The 22,064-nt window shown below is 30.5% G+C and overlaps 1 protein-coding gene across 1 annotated transcript in view; it reads right to left on the bottom strand.

Annotated features, from left to right (window-relative positions):
- Positions 1-367: 367 nt before the first annotated feature.
- Positions 368-22,064, bottom strand: part of LOC134725726 (tachykinin-like peptides receptor 99D) — a 32,656-nt gene continuing 10,959 nt past the window's right edge. Inside the window, exons 2-5 of the mRNA XM_063589762.1 lie at positions 10,853-11,292; positions 4,922-5,023; positions 2,711-2,819; positions 368-1,495 (exon numbers count right to left, since the gene is read on the bottom strand). Of these exons, the coding sequence (XP_063445832.1) occupies positions 1,374-1,495; positions 2,711-2,819; positions 4,922-5,023; positions 10,853-11,292 (773 nt within the window). The 3' untranslated portion in view covers positions 368-1,373. The remainder of the gene's footprint in view (positions 1,496-2,710; positions 2,820-4,921; positions 5,024-10,852; positions 11,293-22,064) is intronic.

Here is a 22,064-nt window from a genome sequence, read left to right as displayed (position 1 = left end):
CAAAATGGCGCTAAAACTATATTGTTGAAGAAATGTTATTGCTAGAAACTATTTTACTAGTTATAACTTATGTTCGACCTCCTAAGAGTGATAAGGATTATAACAAAATTTGATAAGCATATCTATAAAAGGATGTTAAAATTGTACCAGTAACGCAGAGCAGGGCAATAGCCATATGAAACCATCTGAGATATATAAGGTAAATTCTGGGACGTCTTGTTAGGGTATTCTACTGAAAAAGATTTAAGTGTTAAGTAAAATAAAGTGACATCTGTTTGTGTATAGTAAATTGTGGAACATCAATTTGTGTCCCATATGAAGTCATTAGAAGACATAAAAAATCATCAAAAAATAAATAAATGACTCCTATCTATGACTGAATATCTTTTGGATACAAATTTTCATAAACAAATAAAGTTTTATTACATAACATAATTTGACAGTTCTTTATAACGTTACGATTGCTACGAAAACTCTCTTTCTATGACTGTAACGTCCTTGTTATGCATGTTACTGATAAAGATAATTTATATTTCATATTCAACAGCTTTTATAATCTGTTTGTTTTGTGTACCAAGTAGGTATGGTACTTGACAAAACAACAATATAGGATCCTTTTTACATGAGCGATGCAAGTATTCTCTGATTTTTTTTATATTTACAAACGTAAATTGTTCTACAATAATTGTCAGCTTTGCTAGAAATAAGTACTGAAACTTGTTCTACAATATTTGTCAGCTTTGTTAAAACTAAGTACTGAAACTTGTTCTACAATATTTGTGAGTTTTGTTAGAACTAAGTACGGAAACAATTGTATTCGCGTTTTATGTAGCATATCATCAGTTTGTATGTAGTACACCTTCTTATGTACCTTACTGCTCTCTCTAAAGTAGTGTTACACTCATAATTTATATACAAGTCATACATGAGCACATTCGAGACAAACGTTGTGTATCACAACAAACTATAGTTTTTTTGCGTAGAATTCAACACGCATACTCATTCATAAATTGTTATAAATAAAATAATGATTTTATTTTCAAGCACCGAGTTTCATTAATTAATTCTGTTCATGGTATCAAATTGACCATGTCTCTCTTCTCTCAACAATGATATTCAAACTATTGCAATAAACAGTAATTCCCACAACTATTTACGTTGAATCCTAGATATTATTTCTTAATAAATGTATTTGGATCGTATAAATATGAACAGCTATAGTAATCGAACTGTTATCTTTTACTAGTACGTTAAAAATAGGAAATGTTGGTGCCATTAAAACTCTTCTTTTTGATTTTTTGTTTTCTAAGTAAAACAGTCTGCCCTTGCATCCTTTCTTATCGTCAACTTATATATGTATCAATCAAACGGCTTTAAAGTGAGGTTGGCATCGTTGCGGCATCATGTGATCCATATGAATGTCCATACGAGTAGCCATTGTTGTATACATTAGGCTTTTCCTTACATGACACACAGTGCCAAACTCGCTGGATACCTACATTAATACAAAAGATAATATTGAAATAAAACTTTTTATGTTGGCATCATATTTTGAATTTTTCGGTTTCAAATATTGTACAACTGTTTTGTTTCGAGACATCAGCACTAATTTGTTTTTAAAATGTAGAAGAAAGTAAAATATCATAAATGCCGTTTTTTCATAACGGTAAGTCCATAAACAAATTAAAAAAAAAAACACGATTTGAAAACAACTGTCATATTCCTGACTTTGAAAATGTATTTCCCTATGGAGAAAATAGTTAATTAACCAGGTTTTATAGGTAGCCAAACCTTTTACTTGTATGACAGTGAAGTGAAATTTCCTTATATTGACAACATAGTATGTCCTATCAAATAATTCACTTGATTTCGTCGATGAGTTTTAAAAAAATCACTAGTACGACACATAACTATCAATGGCAAAAATGGTCTTGAAATAAACATTTAAAAGTATTTCTTCCCATTGTCCACAAGTTGAATCCAAACCTTTCTTTTCTTGAGGGTAATGTTCCATTGGCTCAGGCTTAGAATAATAATACTTGTTACAGTTTGTCACATGATGTAATCATTTGAATTCTTATTTTTAAGTTTTGAATAGATTACCTTAGGCGTAGAAAGTGTAATTGTGTATAAGCTTCAGTCGTTTTACAAATATTTCAATTTAAAAAAAAAACATCCTACCTCATGAATAGATCACATTAGCTGTATTTGGTAACACTTTTAGAAATTTATAGTCCTCAATGCTCTTTAACTTCATATCTCATTTGACGTTGATACCTTTTATTTATTCGAGCGTCACTGATGAGCATTTTGTAGACGAAACACGCGTCTGGCGCAAAATTAAAACTTTAATCCTGGTATGTATGACTTTATATGATTATTTTGACTAAGAGTTCAATGGTTAATATTTGAGTGTATGGAGGCTTTGTCTTTTAAGATTTGGTACTTATTTGTTCTTTGATTATTGTGTTTATGATTTTTTCCCCTGTGTTTTCATCTTTTGTAATGAAATTTCGCATTCAAAGGATTTTTGTTGTGTATTTTTACTTGTACGTTTTGTTATTTCAATGATTAAAACAAACAAAGTGACATTGAATAATTCTGGAATAGAAACTACTACTTTCCCTACTGCTACTGAAGTTCTTAATTAACCCTGAACATAGTAGTTAGTAGATTATACGCGTAAAAGCAAAGCTTAACATGTTCATACCTCTTCTGAAGTTTTCGTTAAATCCTGTATATATTAAAGGATTCAAGGCACTATTCGAGTACGCCATCAGACGTGCTGCAAATGTCAGATCATAGTACCAGTCACCGAGCTAAAACAAAGATAAATAAGTCAGGTAATATAACATTTAAATTGAAACTTGATATGTGTATAATGAATATTAAAGTATTGACAGATTACAAAATATTCAGTGCTTATATCCGCATCGAATGCCTTGAGAGGAAAGATTTAGTTAAAAATATTTATTCTTTTATACAATGTAATTACCTGGTCAAATGATGTATTGTTGACCTAGTCTATCTCTTTAGCATTCAATAAAGTCAAAGTGCATTCATGTCTTACAGATTCTTGTCTACACAATAAAAATGTCTATAGGCAAATTAACCCTGTCTGTAAACCGACATCTTCGTGAAAGGAAGATTACAGTCTCTATATCTGTACTATAAACGTGTCAAGAAATATCGACAGCTTACAAAAACTAACATTGAAGATTTGATTTGAAAATCGAAAACTCCTTTTAGGCCATTCAAGGTACGTAAAATCTGCTTAAACTAATAAAATTGACTCAATTAAGTTAGTGAAGAAGGAGCGTTGATTGAGGTTTTCTGTTTCTGTTTCTCGACCTTCACATAATCAAGACTTGCCCATAAAGGCATCGTTTCTGTAATTATCCTCTATTGTCTACCGCATGCCTGATTACATGTTAATTACTGATGGAAGGGTTAATATCAAATTGATTTATAAACCTATGTTTCAAGTTTACATAGATTTTACGGTTAATGTAAGTTACTGACAAGTACAATTACAAGAAATGTAAAAACTGCATTGTTCTACGTGGGAGAGAAAACGATGATCATCATTTTTTTAAAGTTTGATTAATATGTAGGAACTTGTGGGTTTGCTATTGAACATGGGAATTTGTCTGAAAAAAATTATAAAGTATTTGAACATACATCTGCAAATTTTGCGGACACTGCAAGAGTAACTGATCCTGTAAACTAAACTAAAAGGTCCAACATATTTATCTCGAATCAATTACCAATGGATCATTTATAAACAATTGAAGTTGATTACCTCATCCCGAATTACAGGATATCAGAAATTGTTCTTATAATGTATTATAAATATTTCAAAAAGTTATCCTCTGAATCTACTAATCAAGATATTACTCTTTGTTCTGTGTTGCATTTACACAGAAATATTGTTTTTGTATCATATTCTACGTCACTTGATCTTAAATCATGGGTCAATATTCAATTGTGACAACAAGTTATCTTGATTTTTCTAGTTCGACTATTGTTACATCATGGAAAAGGCAACCGTTTTTGGGAACTCTGCAATTGCTTTGAATAATAACCAGTTTATATTTCTCATGGGAGTTATCATTGACGATATCATTTGTGAGTTTGTTGATTTATCACATAGAAACGTCAACAAACCACTTTCCTGCACAGTGAAATAAACGAATGCATTCATAAACCAGTAACCCTTGCAGTATTATTGCCCATTCTAGCGATAAAATGTTCTACTATCAATGATATTACTTTCATCTGTCTCATAGCGGGAGTTATGTAACCGCTTAGATCATGCACCTTTTATATCAATCATCAATCAGCGAAGAAAAACCAGGTATTGCATTTTAATGAGAATATTCTTTCTTAAAAAAATAAAACTATGTACCTTGTTTCTTTTGATCACTGATATATGTGATATATTGATAATTAATAGCTTTGAGAACGTGTCATTCCTACTAATAATATTCCAATGCAGTTTATACAATGTGTTTTGTTGTCAGAAAAACATATTCAATTCAATTTTGTTACTTTCCATTATTGATAGTTTGAACTAATTCATGCTGGAGATAAGTTATAGTTGCCATAAACACAATTTGTATTAGATTCACAAAATGAACACGCTGTAATACAGTGCAGTTTGAAGCTCAATTTATTTTTTACCGGAACAAGGCTTTTTTGTTTTGGACTTTTTTTTTTACTTTTTTTTTATTTAGCATTTGATGCATGCAGTACTTTGAAATGAATCTGAGAGCTTTCCCACTGAAAGGTTGCACAAATTTAAGCGCCTCCCCAAAACACACAAAACAGACACATACAAAATACATTTTTGTACCATAAACACAAAATACATTTTTGTACCATAAACCTTTCCATAACACTTTCTTATGATAAAACTTACCGCTTCTCTATTTGAACGAAGTTCACTGTATAGTAATATTATTTGAAATGGTAACCAGCAAACAGCAAAGACAACAAGTATAGCAACTAACATGACGATAACCTGAAAAAAAGTCAATACTCTATATACATACATGGCTTACACTACGTAGGAAAGTACATTGAACGTAACTGGAAAACAATAACAAAATTCTATCGTTGGAAATAAGTTATGTGTATCTTATTGTTTATAAGCTTCTCCAAAACAAAGCTGTACTATTTGTAAAACGATAATTCAGGTCTGTATACTTTGGTATTAGTAAACCTTCTGCAGAGTGGTGACGATACAAAACCCTGTCATGAGAACTTACACGAAAATACAGAAAACATTAAACCTTTATGTAATTAACCATTGGTTGCTATTCAAACATTACAGTGTGACCCGTTAGAGCAAGAATGTGAAACTCACTTGTAATAAACAAATAATGTTAGGGAGCTCGTTAGGTAACACATATTTTATTGTATTTCAACACCACAACAAATTGTATAACCAACATTAAAGACGCAGACTACTCAAGAATTATAACCATTTTGTTTGTAATTTTATCGGAATGTAAAAGCGTAGATCATTTTAACTGATAAGTAGAAAGAACCACAACCACAAGACAAAAATATATACAAGAAAACAAATAAATTCGTTAGAACGAAAGAGATCATGGGTTCAACACACTCTTGTCCAAATAGATAAATTTCGGTTAATCGTTTATCCTGTCCCATTGCTAAAATTTTCTCAGAACAGAAAAGTTCTGACCCTGATTTATGTCTGATTATGCATTATAAAATATATAATTTGGGCAACTGTGCCATAACGTTTAATTGGAACATTTTAGTACGTAGTTATTACAGGCATAACGACGTACATTTTTGTTACTCCTCAAAAACAGATTTATACAAAACAGATAAATCGTTATACATTTGTATGTTAATCAACGTAAGAGCGTTGACATTCAGACCACGGGATTTTTTTTTATCCTTTTTCATGACTAGTAAGAATTGAATTGTGGGAGAAATACGAAAGAGCCTATCTACTTACCGTTAATTAAATAAAGTCACTTTACATGCATTTCCATATACTATTATTCTTACATTTACTTGTGTATTGATTTGCCTGTTAAATAAAGCTTTACGGCTATGTTTATACAAAACACTATCGACATGAAAGGATATGTAAATGTGTGAACATATTCTTTATAGACTTCATCTGTTTATACAAATAATCAACTTAGAAAATAGCTGAAAGCTTTGAAAATATCTAAATAAATAAAACCTTATTACGTTTAATAATTGTTTTGTTTAGCCACCTTGAAATAGGAGAAATTTGAATAAATAGCATTTTAGGACTGACTTCATTTCATTGATCTTTTATTTGGTATAATTCTTTTCCAAATTGTTCAATACTTTTTCGTAAAAGATTAGAAAACAGGTGATGTTGGTGTTGATGGAGTATCATTGACAATTCCTGTTAAAACAAATTTTATGTCTTTTTTTAACCATTGATATTTAAAAAATAAATACCAGTGCTTTATTAAAAACTTCAGTCTGAAAATGTACGAAAACATGGCAATCAAATCTTCTAACATATAATTAAAACGGTTTGTTGAACTCAAAATTTCTTTCAGTTATTTGTATTGTTATGGTCCTGTTATCAGACGTATATCCTACAAATCCTTTTATACATTGTTATCATTTGATAATGGACTGTAATCATGTTCAAATGTAACATATGGTGCCAATACTTAACAGAGATTTACACAAAATACGACAAAGATAAAAACTTTATGAACCGAAGGATATCATACAAAGTGTAACATTTGAGACCTGATTGTTTGGAACATTCTAGATGAAAAGAACAAAGCAATTTTGGTAAAAGTGCGTCAGAATCGTCCACAACTTCTAAAACGCAAAGAACGAAGTATGAAAGCGAAGTACTTGAAGAACGTAAAGCGTTATCTGCTCATTTTTATAAATTTCCTGTTTACAAAAATTGAGTTTTTCGAAAAACTAAGGATTTTCTTGTCTCATGAATAGATTACCGTAGCCGTATTTGGCACAACTTGTGTTGTATATTGGATCCTCAATGCTTTTCAACTTTGTACTTGTTTCGCTTTATAACTATTTCGGTATGAGCATCACTGATGAGTCTTATGTACACTTATTTATAACCCTGGTACTTTTGATAACTATTTACACCACTGGGTCGATCGATGCCACTGCTGGTGGACGTTTCGTCCCCGAGGGTATCACCATTCCAGTAGTTAGCACTTCGGTGTTGACATGAATATCAATTATGTGTTTATATTTATAAATTTCAAGTTTACAAAACTTTGATTTTTTTCGAAAAACTAAAGATGTTCGAAGTTGATTACCTTAGCCGTTTTTGGCACAACATTTTGAAATTTTGGATCATCAGTGCTCTTCAACTTTGAACTTATTTGGCTTTACAACTATGAGCGTTATTGATGAGTCTCATGTAGACGAATCGCGCGTCTGGCGTACTGAGTTATAATCCTGGTACTTTTGATAACTATTTATGACAAAACAAGAAACATGTTTCTAGAGGTAAAACAATCAATCAAAAACGAAATGTCCAATTTCTGAAAAGGTTCAAAAAGGGAAAACACTTCCTAGAAGGCATGAACTTTCTGATCTTAGTTGCATCGATTAATATTATATAACATTAAAACATATCTGAACATTTATTATAATTCTGCATGTTCTATTTTAATTTATGTTCATATTTTCATGTTTTTTTCGATAATGCGAGACGATAACACTAAATGTGTGTTACCCGCTAAACCATGTGTTAAATTAAAATACTACCTTCGTGGAAATCAATGAAAGTGAGAGAAAAAACACAATCATTTTGACATGGAATATAATCTAACGATGCAATCAAATACACACCGAAACTAAGCAGATAGTTTGAGAACCGAATGGTAGATTTGTGATTAATAGTACACGCTCATTCTATCGGACATCATGTTGACGGGTTGTTAACATGAACCTTCTACAAAACCGACAAACTTCGCCAACTATTCAACGTATCGGTTAAGAAGGTACCAATAAATTACATGAACTCATATCTCCCTTCCCGGATATTATAATCTGAAAAAAACTGTCGCAATTGGTATTTAAAAAACGTGTTGAATTTGAACGATATCTCGATGATTTTGGTTTGTTTTACTGTATTAGTTATTAAAGGTACCAGGATTACAACTAGCAGATAATTGTTATACTAGGTATACACGAAAATCCTAAAAATGATTTTGTTACGAGGGTTTATCGTTTTGAAATACCCACGGTTTATTTCCGTTTTTTAAACTCATTACAAAATATCAGCCGATGCTTAGATGTGTCTTGGTTTTAATAATTTAAAACGTCAATGAATCACAAATTATTGATTGAGATTTACCACCGAACGCTAGTTATTATTAGAGGTGTATTCAAACTATTCACTGGGCAGATGGGTTTGTCACTAGCCACCAGGAAGAGCTAAATAACTATTGAATTTGACGTCAGTACTTATGTAATTGTCTGACAAGTGTATATCTCCCACGGAAACATATGGTAAACATTGATATACCACGGAAATCATACAAGCTGAAACTATGACGTTTGATTGACAGGGAGCACCTGTTGTTGACTAAATCATAATTACCTAGCAATAATTACTGATATTATTGTAGAGTATATAGGAAGTTTTAATTATCAAAATTGGAAGCAGAATCTTACGTTAATTGCGAACGACTTTTCTGATGCTGTTTTTAACACCAAATATTTCAAAATTATTAATTAAATACGCAGGCTCATAAAATTTCACAACACCTGGCGTAAGGCTGTCGTTTACACCAATTTATATTTACAGTACATACTTATTAGTAGTGTTGCTTAATGGTTCAGAGAATGTACTAAAATTTGATATTAAAAAATGATAAAAAAAATAAAATAATATACAAACAGAGAAACTATATTGAGGGGAACATATTGTTTTCCTTTCGATAGAGAGAGAGCAAAGAACCAAGATCTTTCAACCTTTTTTTTTCAACAAGCACCTAATTTGTTCTGCATATAATCTGATAACATGCTATTTTAAATGTTATGTCATTCCCCTAATAGTGCAAATTAAAGTTCCTTCCATTTCAAAATATTAAGAGAAACGTACTATAAATTAACAAGTAACACACACAAATAAGTAAAAATGAATTCATTTCTGTGATGTTTTATGTTATTATTATTTTTGCAATCCTGGTTATTATTAAATATATCTTTTTTAATGCATGGGAAATGATCGTAAAGTCATCTATGTTATTAATCATGTTGTTAAAACTCTGATTGTTCTTCTTTTATAAAGCCTTTTCAACATGACATCAGTATCATCAAATTCAACACAAACGCATATTTTTATTTTTCAAAATGCAACACTAAAAAATATTCTTAAAACTTCATTGGAATTTTTTTTTAAAGATAGTTAAGAACGTAAACATAAGTAGATCATTCCACATAATAATAATTAAAAGGTACAAAGAGGTAACGTATCGAGAGAATATTTCCTATACCGTAATGTAATCAATGCACAAGCAATCTGAAATAGTAGAAAGTTACTCTTTTCAACGAACGTCACCAACACAGACGAACATAACAAATATTCAACAATTAAAAAATATAACTGTAATGTTGAGCCGCAGGTCAACAGAAGAGAATTAAACGTGCTACAAATGAAATCTAAATAATTACCATTTTGGTTGGTACTGAAAGATTGGTGGTTTCAATGAACACAAAGTTAATAATACTGTTTACGATAAAGGTTTATAAAAATAAGAACAAATCAAGGACGCAATCCAAGAAAGACAGTAACACGATGATATTACTTTTTAATAGGAGAGGATGACGATGAGAAAGCGAGTTATCATAACATATCTTGTTTTAAATATCAAGACATTACATTTCCTGGACATGAAGAAAAGATATTCAGATGATTATCATAATTTAAAAATTAAAAAAAAACGGTAATTATCTTTTCGAATTTAGATAGGCACGACTATTCGATTAAACAAGGCATTTTCTTTCCTGGGGCATGTAGTTTTACTGACAAAAGTATCTGTGCACATCAATAGACAATTAGTTTTACATATTAGATGATGATGAGTAGATGCTAAATATCAAGAAGCATACATTTCCCCAATGTCATGACGAGTACATGATTATGTGATATAAATAAAAGGAACAGTATCATTACATTGTTCAATAGTCATAATTCGATTAAACATAAACGAATTCACGTTACAAACTAAAACTGAATAAGGACCCTGTTTAAATAAAGACCGAAATGCCCACAAGATCAAAAGAAATGTTCTAAAGTTGATCTTACTTTTCAATGATTCGGTCTAAGCGAATATGTAGCATACTCATATCTTCAAACAGAAGATTTTCAACTGAATATCGAATAACATGTTTATCAGATAATTGTCAACTGTTAGTTTACCCTCAGTTTTTGGTTTTGAGTTACATCTGTTTCCTTTTGGTTAGATAATGTTTGTAGGTTTTTTCTTTCATTTTGATTTGCATTATTATAATCAAGTAAGAAGATATCTTACACTTATTCAATTAATATTCATGTTGATTTCGTAAAGCAGGTTTAACAAGATAGGTAATCAGTTATCACATATATTTAAAGACTTATGTACATGTAATAACTTGGAAAATATAAGATATAACTACCATCTAATTACTAAACGTCTACTAAACATGTGCCAAAACATAATTTCAAACGAAAAAGATTTAAACGACCAAAACATGATGTTATTTGAACTCTATTGTCCTGGCTTGGGGTTCAACTCTTTTATCGATGAATAAAAAAGTATGTTATTATTATTGATTACCCTACTTTATATACCTTCTTTCTTGCCCTAGCTTGGGCTTCAACTCTTTTATCCATTTTTTCTACTGGTATCGCACTCATCCATAATTTCATTATTATACGAGAATAGGCGAGTGTCATTACAATCATTGGTATAAAGTACAAAACAACAGATACAGTGGCATAATATGCAGTCCGTGATGGTATTGAATGTGTTGTTATATTGTTGTCAGAGCCAATAGACACGGGCCAGTCATCGTCACACCAACGTTCTGTATGATCCTTCCAAACACGTACTTTAAGTTGTCTGTAGATTAAAGTTGGACAAGCAATCAATGCTGAGGATAACCAAATAAGAATCAATGACGTTCGTGCCCTCCTGTCAGTCATATGAGCTTTCAATGCAAATACTATACCAAAGAAACGGTCATAGGCTATCAATGTCAAGGACAACACACTGGCTACAACGGACAATACTGAAAAAGAAATTAATAGTTATCTATTATTGGATCAAAACTAGAGAAATAGACTTAACGTACTAACTAAATTTTTGAAAAACTAAGGATTTTCTTATCCGATGCATAGATTACCTTAGCCGTATTTGGCACAATTTGTTGCTCTTCAATTTCATACTTGTTTGGCTTTATAACTATTTTGTTATGAGCGTCACTGATGAGTCTTATGTAGACTAAATGCGCGTCTGGTGTATTAAATTCTAATTCTCGTACCTTTGATAACTATTAATAAATAATTGTATAACGATCGGGATTAAAAAAACATTAAAGTAACAAAATAACAAACTCTATATGAAGGGGACCATAATAATAACAATGCATGTTGTATTTTTTCTTTTTACTTTTGTTTGCTACTATTTGTGTGATCGACGACCTGATAAACAGATAAGTAACCCCAATCGGAAAAAAACGTGTGAATAATCGAATTAAAGTCATTAGAAAACAAATATCATTCAAGTAAACATCCGGACAAAAGATAAAAGTAATTTATCATTAAAATTGATTATCGATTATTAATTATGTGTAATTATATAAAGGAAATAAACATTTTAAAATCAAACTATGTTAATACTTCATTTTTTTTTTATCAAGTGTTATATTCAAAATAGATAGCTAAAAGGCATACGTTTCCTTCAATCACTTAGACATTGGTTATTATGGATGATTATGTTATAAATTGGCAATTATCAGGGCAAACCGTTTTGGGAATAAGATATTCGACCAACAACTCAATATGCACAATTGTTTCATTCTCATCTTTAGAAAAATAAAAATTGTATTACTTTTATGTGGTAAACCGTAATGATGGCTTATCATTTGGACCATTAACTTAGTTGTTACTTTGGTCATTTGTTTATGCCATGGAATCGGAATTGAAGAAGAAGTTTATGTCCCTCAAAATGAAATTATCAATTTTGGATTTTCATTTATTTTTGTTTGGCCTTGAGCATAGAATTGGTACAACTAATGCTATTATATAGCAACAGATTAAATTCACAACCTCAAAGGAGTTTCATATATATAGTATTCTTCAAAATAGTAGAATTGATCCAAAGGCGAGAACGCAGATACAATAACCTCTTCAACCAAACGCAATATATAAAACTTACATATTATACAATTAACCGATTATGACCCTTTAGGCGAAATAAGGGACATTGCTATATCTCTTTCGCTTTGCTCTTTGGAGGATAAATTTTGACCTTGTAAAACACTCATGGTTATTTTGTAATTAGCAACAGACACATTCGAGTGTTAATTACTTACCAGGATTTCTGCTGTATAATTTGTTCCGATCATTAGTACAATAATTGAACAGTAACCAAAAATGTTACTAGCTGATTTAATTTGACCAATCAATTAGAAGCTGACGAGTTTAAATTTAGAAAATGAACAATTGTATAAATAAAGGCAACAGTAGTATACCGCTGTTAAAAACCCATAAATCCATGGACAAAAAACAAAATCGGGGCAACAAACCAAAACCGAGGGAAACGCATTAAATATAAGAGGAGAACAACGACACAACACCGAAACGCAACAGCACACAGAAACGGACCAAGCAACAGACAATACACCACGAGAATAACAAATATAACATCAAAACCAAATACATGAATATGGGATAGACAAGTACCGTGCCACGTCTTATTTCAAAAATAAGAGAAAACAGAAACGACTCAACGTTAAAATGCAACACACACACAGAAACGAACAATATTATAACAATGGCCATCTTCCTGACTTGGTACAGGACACTTTTAAAGGGGAATAAAAGTGGTGGGTATAAGACAGAAAGGTCAATAGGAAATATCTATACCTGGTATCACTGAAGAGAGGGAAAAGAAATAGTTGCATACATTTTGCATATGTACGTCTTTATGAGTTTTGAACAGCGGTATACTACTGTCCCCTCCATCCTATGAAATAATTAGAGTAATCAAAGACTATCAGTGTCTGTATTACTTCAATTAAACAATATTAAAGTAGTCGTCAATAATATACAGCAAATCCATGTATCAAAATCTCGTTGTTAAATACCCAAATTCTGTCATACCATTATATCTTTATTGTAACAGATGTGACTCAGAAATTTGTCGTCTTAAAAAATAGTACAAATCTAGGTCACGCGAAACCATTGTGATTTTAAGCTCGATGTTTAGCTTCGAAAAAAAGTTTTATGTACTATCTAATGTGTTTTAACGGTTGTTTTTAAATTTCATTCTCACTATTCACTTTGTTTTATAATCTTCTTAATGGTTTATAATTCAGAATAGGTCTAAAGACGTAGGCGTTAAGTAAATAAAAGCACAGTTAGATAAGGAAACCGTGGTATTCTGCTGTTATTGGGCTATTATATCAAGAACCAGGTTTGTTCGTGTATAATACAATAGTATATGCTACAAATATTGTGAAAACAAAATAGTTAGTGTTAAAAGCAAGGTGATTTGCTGTGTATTGTAAAATAACAACTTTGAAAAAAAATATCATAATAACGACATTTTCTTCAACCACTTCAGAACATCAAGAAGACAAAGTAATCTTGATTAATTAATTTCATATACTAGAACAGTTATTTTGATGATTTTTTTCCATTAACAAAACAATCTTTTCTAATCTTGTCCAATGCATATAATAATAATATACTCAAAATATTGCTATTGACGACCTTGCCGATTTACTCCCTGCTACGTCTTTTTGGTTAACGTTTGTTTTGAATTATTCTATATGTACGTTTAAAATTTTGAAGTCAGTTGTGTTTAAACATGTTTTTGCTGATGGATGCCAAATATTGATACATCAACTTTTTATATATTTTTGGGTGGCTCACTTTTGTCATTTGTAAGGACTTTCCTGTTTTAATTTATCTTTGAGTTATACTGTAAGCTTAAAGATGGCTGGTGGCAATACAAATAGAAATTCAGAATTCACGGAAGCAGAATTTAAAATGTTTAAATTTTGTTCATTATGTTCTGAAACATTAAAGAGATTACACTGGAAAGATAATTTCCATCTTCGAGAAAACAAGAAATCAAACTGACAGCCTGGAACGACTTTTTTGTTTCCTTTTCTATACTTCTGACAAGACATAGCTCATACACGAAGCAGAGATAACTAGATTAAAAAAGGTAAGCTGCCAGTGTTTTCCCTATGGTAAAGTCATTTTTATTATTTGAGGCTAATGTTTAACGATTATAAAGAAATCATTTATAAATGTTTCTTTCTAATGACATTTAGATGTTTCGTTACGAAATTTTTTCCAAATCTTAACAATTAAAGAAAAAAAAATCTTTTCCTCCTGGATTTGTTTGACGTAGACATGGTACTTTATAATAAAAAACGTTTGGAATGATTACATGGACGTATTAGTCTGTTCCTCATACAGTTAATGAGCTATCGTACAACTCACTGCGAAAATGAAGGAATAATAGAAAGCTGTTAGTGCAAACTAATTAGAAAAATTCCACATTCGTGTAGAAATATTATGATTTGATTATCCTTACAAACATATTGATTGATTAAAGCAGTTTATGATAAATGCAAGAATAAGTGTTATATAATACACTGAAAAGCTATTTCTGATAAAACTAAAAATGTCTTGTATATTACGCATGATACTTTTGTTATTAGATGAGACAAGTGTCTCAAACTTTTAGGAATTTTGGTCTCAATGCTGTTCAACTTCGTACGTTATTTGACATTTTAAATTTTTTTTGGATTCGAGCGTCACTGATGAGTCATTAGTAGACGAATAAACCCATCATAGAAACCAGGACTTAATTTAGTATATACGCCAGACGCGCGTTTCGTCTACAAAAGACTCATCAGTGACGCTCGAATCCGAAACGCGTGTCTGTCGTATATACTAAATTTAGTCCTGGTATCTATGACGAGTTTATTTCAGTCATTCACGTTTTTTCATAAGAGACTTTATAAACGGCAAATGCTAATTCAAAACTCAACAATACACGAACAGAATTGATCCAACAGGTGTTTGTCTCTAGACATACAAATATGAACACCGATAAGACAAACACATACACACACAAAATATAAATCGAAATAAATTTTCATAATTTTTTCATATGAGAAAGCGCATTTATGGAAGTCACTAGTTTCATATGTTAATGTTAAATTAAGTATACACATTGTCCATCTAGCCACATTAATTTGAAGGAGGAGAAAACGTGACCTATAATGCATATTTTTCAAAAACATCAAAATTTTTAAAATATAATATGTAATTTTAAGGAAACAACAAAATTGATATATTCATTTTGCACACCGTATCAATTGACATTTCATATACTTTGGATAGATTGACTTCTAACTGAATTAATGTAGGTTTTAGTACAAATGATATATTTATATGTTATAACCAAAAAAATATAAAATATTTAACAACATCAATAGCCTTTTTACATTTTGTAATGAAGGCGATAAACCATTACATAATGCGACTGCAGATCTCCTTATGGGACTGATATTTGCTATTCGTTATTTCGTATTCGAGGGACAGCTTTGTTAGACATTGATAAATATCTTAGTCAATGGTAAATATGACAAACTGATTAGTTAGTTGTCTAACCCGATGACATTGTAGCATGCGTCAAAACGTCAAAAATTTGCAGAAATCGAAACTCAATTTATATTACGTCAGACAAAGTCAAATATTGAGAAAATATGAAAAATCCTCGCAGATGTTTTTGACAATATGTGTCAGTTGTTGTGTTTACATTAGTAATTGTCAGATTATACAGCGGTAAAACATCAAGGCATATTTATCAATTACCGTACATTATCGATGCGTACGTCTTGACATAGTATGTAAATATCTGCTAAATAGAAATACTTAAGCTAATATCTTTCTACTTGTACCAAATTAGTTTGAGTATAAAGAAGGGTTATTAGAACGTTGAAGGACAAAAATTATCCTGGGTAGTAAATAAAACCCAAGAGAAAATAGACCTGGAAGCTTCCTTTTCTTAGATAGTTGACAATATACTTTTTTTTCTTCTGAAAAAATTTATCCGTAAAATATTTCGGAAATCAATTAACAGCATGGTGTTAAGTCATCTAATATATATCTTTGATATCTTTAGTTCTTCTCTTGTTTGTTTCTCTCTAGACAAACAGGGCGGTTATATTAATGTAATGGTACGAGACCCCCATTGTCGTCCCTTTGTTACAAATATAGTCCCTAGTGTTGACAGTGGGTTACTTGCCATTAATTTTTATACCCCTTCCAAATTTATTTCTCCATGTTTAATGCTTCAAATTGCAAGTAGGGGGATGAAATTACACTGTAAAAGAAATTGGGTCCAGAATTTTTAAGGGAAGTAGTGATTTGGTCCAGCTGAAAAAGGTTAAAAATTAGCACTTCGGAAGCTGTCTAAAGATTTCAAGAAGCCCTTAACATAAAATTGTCCATATTTTGAGTTGGAGCCGATGAAGTTTTCTATAATTTTGTTATAATTTGTCCCAAATGCAGTACAACACACTGTAACAGTTTCGTTGAGAAAGCGCATGTGAGATTTTTTTTATTTTCATTTATGTTCTAAAAGAAATGCACTACGAAATATTAGTTTACCGATTTAACTTAAACTATAAAAAAAAAAAATATAAATAAAAGTGCATTGATTGAAATTGTAACACATATCTTAATAACGCAAATAAGTACATTAATCTAAAATTCAAACCAAAATGTGAGTGTTTGGCGACAGTTAAACATATAGTGTATATTACAAAAGTGAAAAACAACAGACATAGAAACAGAAACAAGTAAATTGAAATAAGACGGCAGTATACCAAAGAATAAACAGGAACACATTGAAGTGAAATTAAAATGGCATTGTGCCTGCCTATCAATTATGTTCCACCAAAAACATGAACGAAAAGTGCACAAGAGAACAAGGACCTTATTGGTTAAGGAGATTAACCAATATATTATTTGTTAAGGTAGTTTGAGAATTTTGATTCATATACAGAGAGAGTTCCAGTTGTGAGGTGAAGGTTTTAATGCTTCGATTAGCAATATTAAACCAAAAATCCTAAATTAAAAAGTTTAATCAAAAGAGATTTTCATGTTGATTGTTATTATTTTTAAGGTTGACAATAAACGAATTGCCAATATATGTAATACATATAAGAGTTGGATCTTTTTTTTTTGCATTCCTAAAAAGACTTTAGTTATGCTCGTCTAATTTTTAAATTGTAGAAACAATCACGACTGCCTCAAAGTTGACATTACTGAATAAGAAGTCATCATATTCTTACTTGAAAATACCGGGATTTTTTTTGTTTGTGTTGTTAAATCTCAAGTTATTGTTGGTCTTTAGTTGATATAAGAATTTCGATACTCTCTGTTTTAAATTGTCCATGGAGTATTATTTTTTTTTGCATCACCTCCCCCTGTTGTATTAGGTAAGTGTGTTTAAAACAAACCGTCTTTTTCTTTGAATGAACATTGATCAGTTGACAATACATGATTGTTCTTCGTATCTTATTAAATGCAATCCTATCTCCGAATTGCACAAGTTATAGAAAAAGCAATTACACCAAAAACGCTTCTTAACGACTAAAGTATATTACCTGAAATCCAATTATCTCTAACATATTACACCTTTTAGATAACATTTACAATGACGACTAAAAGGTGATATGTACATAGAAATTGCACATTAATAATATATTTAACACAGGTCGCACGCTAATTGTTACAAAACTTTGCCCAGGTATTTAGAAAAGTGTTCTTAATTTAATGTGCAGCAAGACTGTTTGAAAAAAAACATGCTCGTGCATGGCTTAATCTAAACGATATTTGCAGAATAAGTAATTATTTCATTACACTTAACCATTACTTTAGTAACATCATCATTCTGTTAGAACGTACGAACTGAGTTTTTTCTGTTGATGTTATTTAAAGATGAGTACCGAACAGAAGTCTTGTATCTGATAGTTGTAATCATTTTAACAACGTCTATGTTGACTACCTGTATAATTTTAGGTTTAACATTTTAAATCCATGGAATTTAATTACTTACTCATCTACCATTGTCAAGTTTGATGTACAATTGTGTTCTTTTTTTTTTTTTAAATAAATGTTAGGCAACATATGTTTACTTGTGTTCAAATCTTATAAATCTTTTACAAATATACAACCCAGGTAAGATAACAACAACTGTGATAAATTCTAAAAGGTGTAAGACAAGCTGTGTTGATAGGGTCCGCATCTGCTAAGCTTAGAAACTTCACATTATCATGATTGTGTTAATAAACGCACAGATTATTTAAAGAAAAGTAAAAGTTCTACAAATAGGAGTAACTCAAAATCCAGTTAAATATATCTTGAAAAGTTTTATCATTTAAAGTTATGATTGTAATTTGTTTTCATTCAAGGTTGAGCCGAAGATAAACGTTAAATTCACAAATGAAAGAGTAAATAAGCTTTAGTTATCAAATTATCTACCACAAATACTAAAGTTCGTACTATATATATTTTGTATTACCTATTGGATAATTGATACAAACATATACTGTTATAATACATAACTCTCTAGATATTTCAAATCATCCGCCAAATTTTAAGAAACAGTACACAAACAATGCCCATGTTGAGATGGGTTTTTTTCAAAACAAAAATAAAATGGCATTTCTTCTAAATATGAAAGGTAAAACATAATTTAGATGTCAAAACAGTAAAAAATAAAATGGCAAAATTCCTCAATATGAAAGGTAATACACCAATTTAAATGTCAAAACAGTTAAAAAATTAACACCTACATGTAGAGACAGAAAATGTCGACACATCAAAGTATTATAATGAAAACTGATAAAACACAAAAGTGTAAATAAAAGCAACAGTAGTATACCGTTGTTCAATAGTCATAAATCGATTAAGCGAAAACAAACAAATACGGCTTTCAATCTAAAACTGAGGAAAACAAATCAATTTTAAGAGGAACAACAAAATAACAAAGTTTATATTTGTCACAAAAATCAAACGTTAACATACATTGAAACGGAAAATTTGATGACAACCGTCGTAAATGCAGAAACATAAAAAAATAAAACACAGAACATAATAACTAACTATTTCGATACAAATAAATATTTTTTGGCTTATACCAAGGAATGAAAATAATCAGGTAAAATGGATTGGTCAGACTGTATCGTGCATAAATCTTCGATGGAACACAGTTTTAATTTGAGCATGCAGAATTTCCAAATGTATAGCACTTAAGACTCTTGCTTTTGAAATAGGATGACACGAAAAAATACTTTTAAAACTTTTATGATGATGAAGTGCTACTGAAACGCTCTTAACAGCCTTAGTTTTATGTTATGGTGAATACAAATAGATGCTTGAAAATAACGCACAAGGTTGTAAAGAATGCTTGAAATAGTTGTGAGATAGTCAAGTATTCGAGTATTCACTTTCGACACTCCAGTTCAGGTGCCATTAATTAACATTTTCTTGTATTTTACTTGTTCTGACATAGAAGTGTTCAGTATTGTAATAAGAAATAACTTTTGAATTTGTTAATGTTTTCACAGGTATGGCATATTTTATTAATCATGAATAATATTTTGTTTGTCGTTATTGCGCAATGAAAGAGTGCATTTATGTTAATGACTTATGTCTTGTCATGTATCCAAAGTTTGAGGTGTAGACGCAAAGTTATAAAACTGTTCTCAATTTAGTTTTCCGAAAAAGCAGGTGTATTATGCATAAATGAGATGTAGAATGTGCATCAATTTAGAAAGGACATCTTCAGTTCAACAAGCGTTAGGAGAATATCTAATAGAACTCCTTATTGATATCACAAACAACTACTTAAAAGAGAAATAACAAAATAACAAACTCCAAGGAAACGCAAATCGGAAAATCCCTTATCATATGATATAATAGAAAGCTCAAATGCATATAACGAAAAGGAAACACCTGTCATATTCCTGACTTTGTACTGGTATTTTCATATGTATAAAAGGATGGTATTAACCTAGATTTATAGCTAGCTAAACATTGTTCTTGTTGGCAGTCGCATAGAGAGAGCTATAGCATATTTTCAACCCTGTGTGATCAAAACGTATGGCAAAATAAAAAAAAAGCTAAAACACATCAAACGAATGGAGAAACAACTGTTATATTCCGGACTAGTACAAGAATTCCTGTATGTAAAAATATTAGCTTAAACCTTGTTCATAGCTAGCTAAACCTCGCACTTGTTTGACAGCCGCTTAAGATTTTATTATATTGACAACAATGTGTGAACAATACAAACAGAAATAAAAGGTAGGAGTGTAAAAAAAAGGGCTACAGCGGTCAACATTGTGTTATAATCTTAAACTCTATAAAAGAACACACGAATTATTAGTTCACGTGTTCTAAAAATAAATTGATTGTGAAACCTGGATCAGTTAATAACAAGATATAATTTCAAAGAAGAAACTTTAAATAATTCGTTTGAATCAAGTAGACGCTTTTTGGCTATGTATGTTTTAATATTTTAGAAATCACTTTAACTGCTTGTTTATTGTAATAGCTGATATGTTTTTATTGCCCGGAAACAAGTTATAAAATAACTAAGTAAATCAACCGAATTTATATTTTCATCGTTAAGTAATACGTAGCAGAAGTTATTAGATGTTCGTAAATTCATTTGGATAACATATTACATGTAAACATGAATGTATCATCTTAAAACCCTGAGGGGAAATGAAATGTTCGATATTAGACACTGATATTAAATATGAGTGTCAAAATGATGAAATAATCACTAAAATTATCAAATACATTATGACCTGTCTTTTAAATCAAACCAATTCATATGAGAGTATTGTTTCAGGCTAAACATTTGTGTGATGTGGCATGAATAATTTCACTTATTTCTTATCTACAATTAGCAAGTATAATCAGGAAAAATGTTATGGAAAACAGAAATAATTCACATGCACTGCCAGGAACACGACATGGCTTGTAAAACACGTACTTGTTACTATAGAAGAGAACACCAAATAGAAACACTATTGACTAATGCAGCTGATTGTATTTGCATGTGGAAGTAATTGTTGTAATTTCCGATACGTATTTTGTTTTCACGAAGTATCAATTATATTTTATGAATTCATATTGTCATTTGTTTTATTCTATTTTTTTATAAATAGGCTTTGAACACTTGTTCGTTGACTCTTATACCTCTTTAACCATATCGGCGCACTTGGTCTCGTTTCCTTTTAGTTTTATGTAATTCCCTCAGCTTTTGTTGTTTTACTTTCATTTGTATCCTCATAATCTATTTAAGTAGATTTGAACACCAGTAAATACACATTGCTTCATTTACTTCATTGCTGTAAAAAAAAAGTTCGACTTCAAAAACTTTGAAGTCGCCTTAAAACCGATGATAAGGATAAGGAATAACCATCCTAAAAGATGGACTTATAACTCTTTAAACCACTTCAAGACGAATGCATTCATATTGAAAAGAAAGGGAAATAATGTTGTGTAATTGTTTCTCGTATTTCGATATAAGGCATTCGAAACCACCATTAACGTTTAAAAACTATAAATTTACACTAAATACATTTTTTCGACCGAAGCGCTTTTCTGGATTAACCTTCATCAGAAAAGGTTTAATCCGGGAAATTGAAGTCCAAACTAATTATTAGAAGATGAAATATTATTGACAATGAGGCAATTATCTACCAAATATCAATTATGGTTTCGAATGGAG

Source organism: Mytilus trossulus, chromosome 7 (assembly GCF_036588685.1).
Source record: "Mytilus trossulus isolate FHL-02 chromosome 7, PNRI_Mtr1.1.1.hap1, whole genome shotgun sequence".
NCBI lineage: Eukaryota > Metazoa > Mollusca > Bivalvia > Mytilida > Mytilidae > Mytilus > Mytilus trossulus.
Note: the sequence above shows the minus strand (reverse complement) of the source record. Positions and strands in the feature narration are given on the sequence as shown.